General features: G+C 44.6%; 1 protein-coding gene across 1 annotated transcript in view; it reads left to right on the top strand.

Moving 5' to 3' along the window:
* FCRL5 (Fc receptor like 5) overlaps nucleotides 1–7,473 on the top strand; it is a 40,437-nt gene extending 32,964 nt beyond the window's left edge. The window contains exons 11-17 of the mRNA XM_058660476.1: nucleotides 2,053–2,334; nucleotides 2,709–2,822; nucleotides 3,427–3,454; nucleotides 4,396–4,478; nucleotides 4,669–4,737; nucleotides 7,254–7,285; nucleotides 7,361–7,473. Of these exons, the coding sequence (XP_058516459.1) occupies nucleotides 2,053–2,334; nucleotides 2,709–2,822; nucleotides 3,427–3,454; nucleotides 4,396–4,478; nucleotides 4,669–4,737; nucleotides 7,254–7,285; nucleotides 7,361–7,450 (698 nt within the window). The 3' untranslated portion in view covers nucleotides 7,451–7,473. The remainder of the gene's footprint in view (nucleotides 1–2,052; nucleotides 2,335–2,708; nucleotides 2,823–3,426; nucleotides 3,455–4,395; nucleotides 4,479–4,668; nucleotides 4,738–7,253; nucleotides 7,286–7,360) is intronic.
* Nucleotides 7,474–16,329: the final 8,856 nt, after the last annotated feature.

The raw sequence follows: 16,329 nt of genomic DNA, 5'->3' as shown, positions 1-16,329 counted from the left end.
CTTACAACAACACTTCTATGATTTCTTAGTTACAATGTCTGTTGTTTCTAATGCTGCTGCAATCATAGCTGAAGTCTTCCTCTGTAGCCTAGGTGAGTGGTGCCTGAGTTCTGGAACTACAGCATGGGTCATGGAAAGCAGTAAATGTTTCATTATCATCTTTCCTAACAACATTATCATTAACATTCACTGAGCCTTCATCACGTGGTAAGCAGTGTGCTTCGGGCTTGACATGCAAAGTCGCATGTAACCATGAAGATATGCCTGTGAGGATACCCAGTTTTCAGGAGAGGAAACTGAAGCATGAAGAATGGAGTCATAGCTTACAGGCATAATGGGAAATCCAGGTTGAAAAATGGCCCTATCAGTCTCAGTGTTAATCTAGACTACAAAATTCCTTCATCCTTCATGTTCATACTTTAACAAAACCTTTTAGTTTTTGGTAAGATACTATTCTGCAAGAATACATAAGTAGTTTTGATAAAATTTTGAATGATACAAATGGGACAATGTAAAAATAAAGGTAGAAGTGCCAGTGCTGTGGTACAGTGTGTTAAGTGACTGCTTGCCATGCTGGCACCCCACATCCAAGTACTATTTCAAGTCCTGATTACTCCACTTTGAACTCAGCCCCCTGGTAATGCACTTGTGAAAGCAGAAGAAGATGGTCCAAATACTTCAACCCCTGTCCGCATGGGAAACCTAGGTGGATTTGGCTTGATCTAGTCTATGCTTTTGTGAGCGTCTGGGGAAGGAACCAGTCAAAGAAAGATATATCCCTCTTTCCACCCTCCCCCTCCTCTGTCTTTCTCCCTCTGCCATTTAAATAAATAAAATAAATCCTTAGAAAATATAAAAGAAAGATAGTCCTCGTTTTACCTATTGCCATACTCTTTTTACCTGTTGACACATCTTTGCATATTCATGTACTTTCTAAGCACCAGAAATAACCACTGCTAAATGCTTCATGCATATTTCTTCTAGAAATAGTCTATAAGCATAGAATTGTTATTATCAAACTTGAATCACACTATACAGCTTGTAGTTTTCTGTTAAAACTGTTTCTTGCCTTTAGTTTAAAAGTACAACTTGGATGACTTTCCCAATTCATTGCCTTGTCCACTAGGTTGTCTCTAGGTTTTTTAAAGATTTATTGCTTTTTAATTTATATTGGAAAGGAAAATATACAGAGAGGAGGAGCGACAAAGAGGAAGGTCTTCCATCTGCTGATTCACTCCCCAAGTGGTCACAATGAACAGAGTGAGACAATCTGAAACCAGGAGCTTCTTCTTGGTCTCCCATGTGGGTGCAGAATCCCAAGGTTTTGGGTCATCTTCAACTCCTTTCCCAGGCCACAAGCAGGGAACTGGATGGGAAGCAGAGCTGCCAGAATTAGAACCAATGTCCATATGGGATCCTGGTGTGTGCAAAGAAAGCAAGGACTTTAGCCACTAGGCTACTGTGCCTGGACTGCCTCTAGTTTTTTACCTATTTTTTCCAAAGTTTGCAATAGAAATCCTTTTACAATTGTCTTGGCATATTCTACACTATCTCTAAAGGAGATGAACTGAGAAGTAGACTTGGTAAGTCAAAGCTTTTGTGCATAATTAATTTGGTATTCTGCAAAATTGCCATTAAACACTGTGTCTTAAATTTGCATTCCCACTTAGAGCAAAGATGCCTGATAATCTGCAATCTCATGAGTGATATGAACCTATTTGAACTTTGCCAATCTGATGAATGGGAAAAGAATAGCAAATTATGGATGTTGTTTTTTGCATATATTCCATTAACACTGAAGATAAGATTTGTTTCTGTATATTTATTAGCTATTTGAAGTTTTTAGTGATTTCAGTGCTTTTTACAGTTTCTATTGGATATGTTCTGCACCTTGACAGCTATTTATAGACAAACATGATGATTTTTGTCTATCATTTGTGTTCCAGTCTAGTATTCAAGACTGAGATCTCTTTCCAGTTGCTTATAATATATCTTTTTCTTTATGAATATGTTAGGAATAAAAACATATGGTGGTTTTTTCCTCTTCTTCAGTTCCAGTGTCTCGCCCTGTCCTCACCTTGCGAGTCTTTGGGGCCCAGGCTGTGGTGGGGGACATAGTGGAGCTACACTGTGAGGCTCTCATAGGCTCACCCCCAATCCTGTACCGATTTTATCATGAGAATGTCATCCTGGGGAACCTCTCAGCACCCTCTGGAGGAAGAGGAGCATCATTCAACTTCTCCCTGACCTCAGAACATTCTGGAAACTACTCCTGTGAGGCCGACAATCAGGTGGAAACCAAATGCAGTGAAGTGGTGACACTCTCCATCTCAGGTAAGTTTCTTATGTCCAGGTTACAAATGTGGACAAATAGTTCCTCCAAGGGCGTTCTGGAATCCCACATGATACCCACAGGGTCAGATACACAAAGTTGCTGGATCTCCAAGTGATAGGATGTGGGAAGGAGGACAAAGATAAAGAACACTCCTGGAGGCAGAGGTCATCAGCTAACCGCCTCTTCACTGGCCACAGCCCATCCTGCCCATCAGCCATGGCCAGGCACAGACAGAGGCCACACCAACACCTACTCAGTCCCAGGAGTCCTGATCACCCAGAGTCCTCCTCTGTCTCAGGTCTAGGCATCAGTGTCAGGGGCAGAGGCTGTTCATGCCTCTCTCTCTCGCTCATGTGCCTGGTTTCCCCCTCAGGGCTGACTGAGAACAGAAGCAGTCCAGTTGCCACAGCAGTCACCGGGGCACTGTTCATGGTGGGCCTTGCTGCAGGTGCACTGCTGCTCTACTGCTGGCTCTCGAAAAAAGCAGGTTCGTCGCTCCTTGAACCCACGCTCTTTTCTTCTCAGTTCTCCTGCTCTCTCTTCCCCTATTCTCACTCCTTTCCCTCTGGGTGCGCTATAATGCATACTTGTGGAATGCAAACATTCAAAACAGCCGTTTAAGTGGAAGATGGCTTGAAATCATATACTTTATCTAACCTTACAAACTGCAGTGTTGTCCCCCTTGACCCCCGAAGATTCCCAAACAATAAAAAGGAGGGAAAGACTCAGAAGTGAAAACAGAGAACAAATGGGATTGGGCAACTTATGAATTTTTTTTTAAGGTATGATATTTGTATAGCTACTCAAGTCTATTTTGCTGCTTCCATCCATCAACCATTGTCTTTTAAAACTCAAGGTTGAAGGATTGTGAGATGTGGTCTCCACTTCCACATTATAATTATATCTTTTGGAGGGCAGGTATAATTATAGTAGTTTTGCCAAATCAGCTATCTCTCTTGAAGCTAGCAAAGAAAGATTCAGACTTCATCAGGCAGCAACTCCTGGCAGTTTCCAGGTGTGACTCGTATGAGCCATGCCCCTGGTAAGGGTTTGCTTTCATGAATCCAATGCTCATTTGCTTTTCTTTGCAGAGGGAGAGCCTTCCTCTAACTCCTCCAGGTAAGATGAAGGCTATACTCCTGGGTGGTTCATGAAATGGAACTGGACCAATTATCACCAAGAGCACAGCTTCTGCTCATGTGGCTGGGTGGGCTGCCTCTACTTCCTGTTGTCTCTGCCCTTGGGGGACCTCAAGGAAACAACATGGAAATTCACCCACCATCAGAAGTGCAGAGGCCTTCTTTGCTCCTGTCAAGTGTTAGCTGCTTTTCATTTATTCACTCAAAGGTTTGTACCATGCCTACCTTGGTTGACCAAGTGACCAATTTGACCACGAAACCCATTCGTATCTTGAGATGATTTAGTTTGCTCAGCCTGGAAAACTGCAGACATTGTCAATTCAATTAACATCTCTTGGAATGAAAACCAGGAGAGGGAAGTCAAATTCCTGGTCATCCAGAGAGGGCACTCTGCCATCCAACTGTGATGCCTATGAAGAGGGGACCACCATTCTGCATCTTGAGGCCACTTTTACGAGCCACACTATGGCTCACAAACTACTCCTCGGCAAGCTCATGGTAATAATACCTAAGATATCCAGAGCTTCTCAGGGCCTGTTGACTGATTTCTCTGGGACCTAGACCGCTTTGAGAGTAAAGACTTTAGTGCCAGGTCCTCCTTACTGGCTACATGATCTCAGTAAATCATTTCACTTTGCAGAAGCTCCATTCTTCCACTATAAAGCAGGTATACAGTAGAACAAGCAGTGATATTATAAACATAGTAACAGTATTTGTTACATACTAGATGGCCATAAAAATCTGGCAATATAGATAATATTCCTTTGTCATGATTCTTAATGCAAAACTCACAAACCGTTAGTTATGCTTGTCTATTTCCAAGTTTGGCAATTGTCTGTGTGAAAAAAAGTGACTGCCAGGGATTTTTGTAGCTACTTGACCGAGATTTCTTGGGAACACTGATGTTTCTGTGTTGCACAGGAGCCCGTCAGACTCAGATCCCCAAGAGCCCACTTACCACAACGTACCAGCCTGGATAGAGCTGCAACCAGTGTACAGCAATGGTGAGGACTGCAAACCTTCCATTTTGGCAGGGGCAGCAGGGGTTGTAGGTTTGGGCAGGAGAGGTAAGGGGATTGTGCAGAAGTCTGAAGGGTTCTAGTCCTCCAGAGAATAAGCTTTGGGGAGGAGGAAGGAAGTCAAACATGAGGCAAGAACCTTAACATCCTCTAAAACTTCCAACTTTTCTTCAAGTCAATCCTAGAGGAAGAGACGTGGTTTACTCAGAAGTAAAAAGAATCCGAGGGGAAGCCAAGCTCACAGGTAAGAATGAAGAGGGTCTTTTCTGATCAACCGTCAACTTGGACAAGCTGATGCTGTGTATGTAGTTCACTCACAAGATCTGGGTCAACAAGGCCCAATGCTGCCTCTCACGCTGAGTCATCGGGGGAGGCCGGGATGTGCCTTTGCTGTTCATTCCAAGCCCACCATGCACCAATGCACTCTCCATTCTGTACAGGTGACTTCAGCATAACCCAAGTAACAAAACCTACAGCCAGTGCTCTAAGTACCTGTGCCTAAGTAAAACAATAGCCTCTCAGAGCTGTAATGTTCCCACCTGCAAATGGAATGGGGCTATTATTCCCCATAGTCTTAGGCAGTTTGGACTGCCATAACAGAATACAATGGACCAGTTAGCTTAAAAGAACAAACTTGTTTCTCATAGTTCCAGTTGCTAGAAATTCAAGATAAAAGTGCTGGCACAATAAAGTTCTTGTCAAGGTCCATCTTCCTGGTTTGCATAAAGATTCCCCCTTTCAATGTCCTCACACAGCAGAGAAAAAAGTCTCTCTCTCTCTCTCTCTCTCTCTCTCTCTCATTTTATAAGTGCATTAAAAGGGTCATGGCCTAATTACCTCCCAAAGGTCCCATTTTCAAATACTATCATGGTTATAGCTTGATAAGCTTAAAGATAAGTTTGGAGAGGGACACAGATATCCAGTTCATATAATTTACCTACATGCATGTAGTTGCTTTCTGCTGCTGCTCTGATGAATTACTACAAACTTGGCAGAAATTTAAAAAAAAAAACCTACAAAATGTTCTAGCATAGTAGGTTAAAAGCCTGACATGATCTCACTTGACTAAAATCAGGATGTTAAATAAAATCAGGGTGTTGGGAAGGCTGCGTTCCTTACTGGAGAATCCAGCAGTGAATTGCTTCTTGCCTTTTCTAGCTCCTTGAGGCCATTCCCTTCCCTCGGCCCATGCTCATCTACTGTGTTCTGTAAGCCAGCATGGTGCATCTCTCTGGCTGTGCTTCCATAATCCCCTGACCACAGCTGGAAAACGTACTCCAATCTTAGGACTTCATATGATTTTGTTGGGACCACCTGGACGATCTAGAATTATCTCCTCAAGGGCCACAGCAAAACCACATCTGACAAGTCCTGTTCTCCAGTTAAGGTGACACTGTCACAGATTCCAGGGAACATGGTATGCACACTCTTGGGGGAACACTATCCTTACTGCCACAGTATCTTTTAGAGTCATTCTGAGGGTAAAGTGAGATGATAGATGTGGAAATGATGTGAAAATAGTAGGGTATTAAGCAGTGTGTCCAGCTGTGTCATCTGTCATCACTCGTGACAAGTGATCTGCAGTCAGGAGATCCAGGGACATGCTTTCCTCTCCAGTTCTGCTTCGTGAACAGCCGCGTATGGCTTTAGCAGTGTCTTGTGGGAGAACAGGTGTATTGTGTCTGTGCCCAATATTGTTTCCATAGCACCCTCTAACATGTAGAAACTCATTCTCATTTACAACTCCCCATGAAGAAAACACAGTTATTCCTGATTTTACTGATGAGGAAACTGAGGCACGAGCACCTTAAATTGTTGTCCTAAAGTCATCTCACTGGCAAATCACAGTTTGTCTTCAGAGCCCAAACTTGGCTGAAACTTTGCTTCTCAGTGCTGTTGATTTCAATACCAAAGGGGAGATCCCCGTACCGAGAGTGTCATGTTTCACTCCAGCTTGATGTTAACACAATAAAAATATAATTCCCACTCTCTATTATGTGTTGAGAAACTCTTAGGTGTCTGGTACAGTTCTAAGTGTTTGAATAAATAAACACATAACATACACATTTATATCCACCCCCTTAGAAGTGTGCCTGTAGTTGGGTACTCCTCTCCCCCCCTCTCATTTTTTCTGTCTGTCTCTCTATTTTTCTCTCTCTGTGTGTGTGTGTGTGTGTGTGTGTGTGTGTAGGGAGAGAGAGAGAGAACAATGCCATATACTGTACCATATAATAACTGGGGTGTGATTTATTACAGCACCAAGAACCCTTCCTGGTACATAGAAGTTGCTCAGCACCTGTAGATGGTAGAAAATCATGCATACACAACCACAAACACACATACATATGTGTAAACCCAGGGAACTTTACATTAATGCTGCAGGCAGATGACATTATTTTTCCTGCCACATAGATGTGACAAGAGGCAGGTGATGTTTAATAACTTAGGCCCCAGAGGTGGCAAAGATGGCCCGGGACCCAGGCTGAGGCAACTGTGGACCTGGCCACATCCCTCTTCATTACACAGATGAATCTATGATGATACAGCTGATGAGATGAAACATACATATCTCTGTTTTAAGAAACCCTGTGGAGAGGGCTGGTCAGTGCTGTGAGGGCTGGACAGCGTAGGACAAGGCAATCACAGCACAGCAGGAAGACCAGGAGGAACGGCCAACTGAAGAGGGCAGGGATCTAGCGGCACAGGGACATGGCAGCTGCTAGAAGCCACAACAGTTGAGCACTTTCCTTCTTTTCACAGCACCCCCTGCACCCACACTGCTCAGGAACAAGGTGAGTCCCCTGCCCTACCAGGCCTCCCACTGTGGGCTGCAGCTCTGGCCTCACTCCCTTGCATCCTTCTCCTAGGACTGTTCTGTCGTCTACTCCCAGGTAAAGGTGGCCTCCACTCCAGCCTCCAGGGCCCAGCTCCTGACCGCCTCAGCTCCTCACAGATGAGTCCGAGCACCCCCCAATTGCTGTCTCATCTTCTGCACCCAGCATTGTCCTGGGGGGTGGAGGCGGAAGCACTGAGAGGGGAAGATTGAAACTGCTCCAGGTGCCTCCTGTAACCGTTGTGTCCATGTCCAGTGCCCTCAGTCTGACTAGAGCCCGGGGTCCAGCTTGCCTCCATCTGTTTGGTCGCCTACAGCTCTGTCTGGGCAGTGTTTTACCAGTAACATGATTCTCTGCCGGAAGCCAGTTCCAGCCAAGTTTGGAGCTCAAAAAGAGTATGTGGAGTCAGAAAAAAAAAAGAGAAACGTGGACTCTGTCAATTGGTGTCCTCAATTAACAGCTCAAAAAGCTGGAAGTTTTTAAATTTTTTAAAAAATTTACCCAGCCACATCATAACCTTTTGCACAAACGTTTAATTGTTCTATTTTTACTTCATGACTAAGGGGGCACGCACAGGCATTTGCTCATTCTGTTTGTACTTCACAGTTAAACAGGTGCCCTTAAAGATAATTCTTCAAATACAATATTCTTATTCTTCAAGCAAGCTGTTGTTCATTCTTGAGTAGTAGCCATGGAGCGACAACCAGGAGTCCAAGGCCAAGCCACATGAGATTACCTGCTAATCAGTAATACATTCCTACTACATTCCTATTCTATTCTAGAATTTATAATCACTTAATGGGAAAAATATGTTACAAGGGGGAAAAAAACATAAAACTCCAAGACAAAATTTTCAAATATTAAATCTCCCTACAGTTACAGGCTCTACAACCCCATAAGCAATCAAACAATAATTAAAAGCATAACTCTATGAATAAAAGCATTCTTAAATTCCCCCAGCCAAAAATGATAAAAAGCAATTGAAACAGATACATTTTCTATGCTTCAAATAATTGCAAGGACAGGCTAGCCTTTAAGATTATAGTAATTGTGTTTATCACCATAGCAGTTTCAGCCCAACCTCCCATCACTTCCATTAATATTTAGGATACTTATCAAACCCTTTCCCAGAAGGCACACTACATATCTGAACCAGATTCTGAGACCATGGTTAGGGACACAATAAGGTGTCCAGAAACGGCATGGGTATAATCGTACTCCCACTCACCAAGACATGATCAGCAACATTAACTCCCAAGCTCACATTGGTTGCAAAACCCATCTCACAAGGGCAAACAATAATGCCTCAATGGATTACAGAATTGTTAGCGGGGTGGTTGAGTGTCCATACAAAGGGGATGAAACTGCATTGAAGTGGTTGGAGAGACATCCACCAGGCCTTACCATTCAGATGGAAGCTCCTCGCAGCGTTGCCAACAAGGAAGCTGTTTTCTGCACACTTTCATGCCATCCACACCCAGTGCATTGACCCCAGCAGTCCTCCCAAAGAGCAGCCCATCGTGTCTCTTGGCTCTCAGTGGGCTTCAGCTTTGGTTGCTGTTTCAGGCCCTGCTTTTACACACATCCTACCAGCTCTCTAAGAAGACAGAACCTCTGTTCCACTTTGGGGTCCTGCTCTTGGCAGGTGTATTTCTCACCACCATCAACCCATGGAGCTGCTGTAAAGTTCTGCTAAATGGAATGCACATGCTTTGGGTACATTGGATTTGTCATGGTTCTCTCCACAGTAAGGCTGCATTTCACACACCTCTTCTATGCAACTCTAAGGGCAGCCTCCCTGCCACCAGGATAATGCCTATGTGGCAATCAAGTGCATGGATTTCCCATCCCAGTTCCAGGTTGTTTCTTTCTTGCCAAAAGTAATTGAGTGAAATCAAGGCATGAGGACCAGGGGTACAGACAGGAAGCATACTGGTTTATGAGCAGGTGCTTGGTTACTATTTAAATGAATGCATGCATGAGAAAAACACTATGAGTAGTCAAGCTGGCTCCTGATCCAGTGTACTCCCTGGGAAATCCTGACGGCACTTATCTCTTCCCTGAATAGGAAATACATTAAAAGCAGAGGTGGGGCGAAGAAGACTCTGTTTAGCTAAAAGGGTGTGTCTCCCACTGCAGTGCACTTGTGAGATCTCTTGAGGATTCGGATCCAGCAGGGGTAGGGAGAGCCTGAGACTCCGCACTGTGATCACACTCTCACATGAGGCTGATGCAGTCAGGCCAGGGGACACAATGAGAGGCAAGCCCCAATGAGAAGCAGGCAGGCTCTGCAGCACTGGGCTCACTCCATGGGGAGTCACGGGGATCACACTGCTCCTCCCCAAGCCTCCCCTTACCAGGGCACGACCAGCTGCCATTGCCCAGGGAGCTGCCACCCCCGGCCACCCCCGGCTTCCCCATCCCAGGCCTCATACCTTCTCTTGAGAAGGGTACATGAGTACACCCCTTATTTTTCCCAATTCAAAGTTGCTCTCTCCCGCCTCAGCCTTCAGACACTCAGTTTACTTCCACAGTGTCTGTTGATCTCTGATTCGGTGGCTTGTATGGTAGGCATCATTTAGAATATTTCCCTGAAATAAAATCCTGCCTGGGACACACCACGCCTTCCTCCATGGAGCATTGCCCAGCCACATCTCCAGCCTCTCCCATGGTGCCCCCGTCAGAGGAAGTTCCTCCTCCACATTCCCTGCAACATGGCCCTCTCCCAGTGGCTATTGCCCTCTGTGAGCCCCAGCTCTACGATCAGCTCTCACCTGACGCCATGTCCCTCCTTTGGGCTCCCACAGCCCACTGAGACAGTGAGACCCTGAATCAATGATGACCAATGTTAGTAGGGAACCTGGAGTCTATTAGGCGAACTCCTAATTTGTAGTTGGAAATTGACAACCAGAGGACAGAGGGATTAGCTAAAAGTTATACAACCAGTTAGTGGCAAGCTAGCTGAAATGAACTCAGGGGTCCTGCCCCTGGGGTTGTGATTTTTCCCCCTACATTGCTCTGTTACAGGAATGTTTGCCTCACGCAGATGAGGACTTTTCATGGAAAAGATACAAATTTAAGATGCTTGTACCAAAATAGATGTATCTTTTAATTTCAATTTTCCACAAATGTTTCAAAGTACCTTCATATACAGAGCCCAGCAAGGTGCCTGGTATACAGTTTGTGCTCAACAATGTGTAACTATATTGAGTACTAAGACTCCCTGACAAATGAACACACTCAATTCCACAAATTCATCTGGAACTTCACTGACTCACTTCTTTGCTTTAATATGTATTTATTTTCTTGAAAGAGTTACATAGAGAGAGACACAGAGAGAAAGAGAGATCTTTCATGTCCTTGCTCACTCCCCAAATGGATGCAAAAGCCAAGGTTGGGTCAGGCTGAAACCAGGAGCTGGTGTTTTATCTGGGTCTCCCATGTAGGTGGCAGGGGCCCCAACATTTGGGACATCATCCACTGCCTTCCCAGGCCCAACAATAGGGAGCTAGATTAGAAGTGGAACAACTGGGATTCAAACCAATGCCCATAAAGGATATTGGCATTGTGGGTGGCAGCTTAAGCTACTATACCACATCACCTAGCCATAGCGTATCATGTTTATTCAAGGGAAATTCAATTCATGTTTTTGGATCTCAAAGGGCTTTTTGAGGATAGTAATAAAGCAATTTTACCAAACCCAGCCATTACTCTGAGATGAATGATATCTTATACAACACCTGTATTACTGGCAGGTGTCTGGACACACCTTCATCTGTCCCTTATGAAATGTGTCCCAGGTGAGCGCAGGCTTCTGCTGTGAGCTTTAAAAGGCTCTGCCTCATCTGACAGAGACGTACATGCAGTTTCAGGGGCTAATCCTTACCTCACAGGAATTAAAACTTTGAGAAATCAGGAAAATGGAGGGGGGGCTGGGAGCAAACCACACAGAAGAGTCGTAAGCATCTGCCACAGCTAAGGAATACAGCTTTATGTGTTGGTGGTACTCACCTGGCACAGGCCATGCCAGGTTTCACCGTGGCTGTTTACAGCAATCAGTCGCCAGCAGTCTGTATGGAGCTAAGGTGACTTTTAGCTACTGTCCATGGGAGAGAGGCCCTGAACTCCAGGCTGCAGTCTTTGGGGTGGGGTTTCCTGAGTTGGGAAGGCTTTGTCTTGAGGCAACCAGGTATGGAATGCTAGGCAGATGTGCTGGATCCTCCCAGATGGACTGGCTGCAGTCACAAGTCACACTATCCTTGTGGTTGCAAACTCAGACTGCTACATTTACCAAAGGTCCTTGTTCCTCCTGGAACTTGGGGACATGACCCAACACTGCTCCTTTATGCATACCATGCAACTTCACCTCCAACTTGAGCTTCCCTACTGGACTGAAGAAAGTGAGTGGTAGTGAGATATTGGAGCCATCGTTGAAGGCTTCTCTCCCCAGTTTCTAGTTCCTTCATCCCATCCTTTCAAGCGCACCTATCAGAGATGCAAAGTCTGATAGGAGGACATCCCGAGAGACCAAGCAATCAACCAGTTACAAAGTGGTGGCCAGGTTGGGAACACACACCCTGACAGCATGTGTCCTCCTCCCTCCCTCCCTTTTCCATTGTCTCTTGTTCCTGCCTTATGAATTTATATTCTCCCATTCTGGGTTACTGCACACAGCCGTCTGCTTTCAAGCTATTGTGGAGAACCAGAGCTAAGCGAGTTTCAGTCAGACATGGGCATGTGGGGCTAGATCATGAGCTGCCAGAAATGTGGTTTCTGAAAGGGCAGACTCAGCAACCCTAAAATCTTTGAAAAGGTGCATACACTTCTTTGAAGTGATATAGCTTCTCTAAATATCTGTGACCCTAGCAAAAATTCAGCCATTTAAAAAGAACATTTATATTAAGCCTTTGGCATGTTAAGAACAGAGTGGTAGTTTTTGCTTTCAGTACAAAAACAGTGGAATTCTCTGTATGCCACCTGGATTTTGATGCTTTCTCATGCTAAGAGCCTAACTAGTTGGGCAGGGCTGGGTCTGCTGACCCAAATTTGGCAGAGTCTTTCTAAAGAAAGAAGCATCTGTCTTCACGACAGACATGCAGCTACCATGAAAGTGGAACCAGGTAGCAGATTTCTTTGGTCTAGCTGCAAATCAAGAGAGGCCAGCAGCAAAGGTATCTCAAAGCCCCTAGGAAAAAGCCTGCTCACAACCTGTTTAGGAAGGCCACATTACCAAACTGCTCAAAGCAACTCTGAGAAGACAAAGCGCCGTCTTCAAAGAGGGGGATTTTAAAATCCCTGATCAGGGAAGAAAGGCACTGCCTACGTGAATGTGCAGCCCCTAACCCAGAATGATAGTTGCACAGGGCCTAAACAAACTTCTTGCTAGACTATTTCTGCCACTTGTGTTATAGATCATAGACGCAGGACGGATGTAACTGACAGATGTCATTGTAGTGAGACAAATATTACAAAAGCCTGCATGACTTAGACACTAACCTCTTCAGGAACACTCAGTATTGGGCTCTATGGACATAATTTTATTGGTGTATTTTAAAAGATTGAATTTGTTGTCTAAAATCATTGGATTCTGGAGCTAGCACAGAGATAGTCTGGTATGTCCCATTCAGTCTCCAAAATCTTTTAAATAGTATGTTTAACCTACTAGTTAAGCTTAGGATAATTTGAACATGAAAAAAGAATATCAGGGTTAATAAACAATAATATTGAAAATATTGAAATTCTAATGCATTGACTTTTTAAAGGTAAATATGCTTCCCTGTCCCGTTCCCCTAAAAAGGGAGCAAAGGAAAGCTCTTCCTTACAGATGGCCACAGACAATCTACATAGAAGGATGCTGACATGAGGAAATCATACTTTTTTTTCTCATAGGAATAACTGAGTTTGGGCCACCAACAGCATTAGAGCAGGACAAGGGAGGCTGCTGTGCAAGAGGATATTGTCAGGATCTCAATGCATCGCCACCCCTGGTACCGACTCCTCAAAGGGAATGGGGACTTTTATAACGGAGAGACCCAATGCAGCCTAACTAGCAGTGGGGAGTACTGACTCTATGTACTTCCTGATGCAATGAAGGGAGCTGCATAATCTCACCCAAGGAGGACTCTTGCCAGAAAGATTAACTAGAACCTACTGGAGGAAACAAACAAATCCAGACGATGAGGCATTCTGACTGAAAGGCCTCAGAATTCGAATGTCATGAAAGATGACAACATGAGGGCAACCCAGAAAAGCTATAGAGCTAGGACAGTCAAAGGGGAAACTCAAGTGGATTCTGGGTTTTAAGAAATCCATTAGAGAAATTCAGAGCCCAACTGGGGAAAGTTGAATGTGGCCTCTATATTGTAAATACTATCAAATCATTAATTTTAAAATCACTTTCAAAATACATTTTTAAACTTTGCAAAGTACTTTCAGATAGATAAGAAAGAAAACTCTAGGGGATGGCATTAGGCATGGCAGGTAAAGTGGCCTCCTGCGACACCAGCATCCCATGTTAGCACTGGTTTGAGTACTGGCTGTTCCACTTCTGACCCACCTCTCTCCTAATGCTCCTGGAAAAGTAGCAGAAGATAACCCAAGTGGTTGGGCCCCTGCGTCCCTGTGGGAGACCCAGAAGAAGCTCCTAACCTGGTCCAGATTGGGGTCATGGTGGCCATTTGGAAAGTGAACCAGAGGATAGAATATCTCTCTCTATGTGTCTTTGTGTGTACTTAAAAAAGAAAGGATAATGAAGAGAGCTCTGTCTTATGGGTGAGTAGGTGTGGGTGGGTGTGTAGGAAAAGAACAATAGAAAATAATTATGTCTGCATAAATATTAATAATTGATGACCATAAAAAGGACATATTAGTGTTCATTGTACTAGTCTTCTTTTCAACTTACCTGATACTTGGGATTTTTAAAAATAAAACACTGGGTGGAGGAGAAAGGAAGTATACCAGTTACCTGGTGTTGAATTTATAGGGTTCCTGGGGTGCTGGTAGAACTATGCATGTCCTGGGCCCGGCGGCGTGGCCTAGTGGCTAAAATCCTCGCCTTGAAAGCCCCGGGATCCCATATGGCCGCCCGGTTCTGATCCCGGCAGCTCCACTTCCCATCCAGCTCCCTGCTTGTGGCCTGGGAAAGCAGTTGAGGATGGCCCAAGGCTTTGGGACCCTGCACCCGCGTGGGAGACCTGGAAGAGGTTCCTGGTTCCCGGCTTCGGATCAGCACAGCACCAGCCCGTTGCGGCTCACTTGGGGAGTGAAACATCGGATGGAAGATCTTCCTCTCTGTCTCTCCTCCTCTCTGTATATCTGGCTTTCCAATAATAATAAATCTTTAAAAAAAAAAAAAAGAACTATGCATGTCCTGTGAGTCACCCTGTCCACTCCAGGTACAGGAAGAGCCACCCCTCATCCTCAACAATAAAGGACTCCAAGGAGCCAGCAGGACAATGAGGAAGATAGACAGAGTTTTAACTTAAAATATTGTACTTCCATTTCTTTAGGAATCTGTCCATTGTGCTCCCCGGGAGTTTCAACATAAAACTTTCACTATTAGAGCTGTCTTTGTATAGGTATGCTATGATTGGAGTGCTTAATCACATCATCCTAACACATCCTTTCAGAAACACCACATTAACATTTTATTCCATGTCCAGGCATCTTGTGAGTTGACTAAACTCCTTGACATGTTTCTCAGTTGCTACCGAACTCTGGTAAAGAGGAGGGCTATTAATGTGTGGGCCTTTTTCAAGACTTTGTTTTCCTCACTTTTGTGGTTAAAAGAAAGCCAACAAGTCCAAGGTTGACTCTGCTTTCTCTCTCTGATATGCCCTTTGTCCTCTTTCACGTCCATCTTGCTCTTTGACATCTGGCTGACCTACGCAAGGTCTCATGCAGTTCTACTTCATCTAGTGGACCCTGCTATCTATCTTGTCCTCTGACCAACACCGCTCACTCTATAGAGACCCAGCCATAAGCTACCGTGTATTAAGAGATCAGGTAGGGCCCAGATATCATGCTCAGCTCTCTGTATAGCTCAGGTTAGTGTTCCCAACACAGGCTATACAGCAAGAACCCACTGTTATTCCTGCTTTACTGAGTGAGTAACTGGGACTGAAAGAAACTAGTTTAACCCAAGGCTACAATCACTAAGACAGAGCTGGGACCGTCCAGCACTAAAGTTCCAGCTCTGAATGACTTCATTGAACACCTTCAAGAGGCTCATGGGCAGAAGTATTAGTGGAGTTGCGACACCCAAAACTTGAGAACCAGGGTGCTAGCACTATGGTGTAACAGGTTAAGTTACCACCTGCAGTACTGGCATGCTAGATGGTCTCTGGTTTGATTCCTGCCTGCTCCACTTCTGATCTTGCTGCCTGCTAGTACACCTGGAGAAGAGGACACCCCAAGTGCTTGGGATGAAGTTCTGGCTCCTGGCTCTTAGGTCTGGCCCAGCTCTGACCACTGCAGCTGTTTGGGTGTGAACCAGTGGGTGGAAGATTTTCTCTCTCTCTCTCTCATCCTGTTTCTCTGTAAACTATGCATTTCAAGTAAAATGAAATAAATCTTTTAAAAAAACACGTAATAGCCGGAAGACCTGGCTTCTGCACACTCCACTAGTGCTTACTCTTTGGTCTCTGAGTAAAACAGAAAAACACTACCAGCTGCTTGACTGACTCCCATAAGGAAGTAGATAAGATAGTGTAAATATCACACAGATGTCCTGAGGTGGAGGTGACCTAGCAGTGCTCGCCAGCCAGCTTGCAGTTGTTGACACTTGTTATTGGTCCCTCCCGCAACATAAAGTGAAATTGCTGCTAATCCATATGAAGAAAATGAGGAAAAATCATCTGAAATCTTCTTTAATGTAGGAAGGATGTTTAAATGGGAGGTTTGGGCATACTTCCACAGTCAGCGTTTCACAGACTGACTTCCATGATTTGAATATTATTCGTTCATTTTCCAGGAAAAAAAAGCCGACAGGTGACTTCCCTAGA

The sequence above is a fragment of the Ochotona princeps genome, chromosome 2 (genome assembly GCF_030435755.1).
Source record: "Ochotona princeps isolate mOchPri1 chromosome 2, mOchPri1.hap1, whole genome shotgun sequence".
Classification (NCBI taxonomy): domain Eukaryota; kingdom Metazoa; phylum Chordata; class Mammalia; order Lagomorpha; family Ochotonidae; genus Ochotona; species Ochotona princeps.
This window is presented reverse-complemented; position numbering and strand designations above follow the sequence as displayed.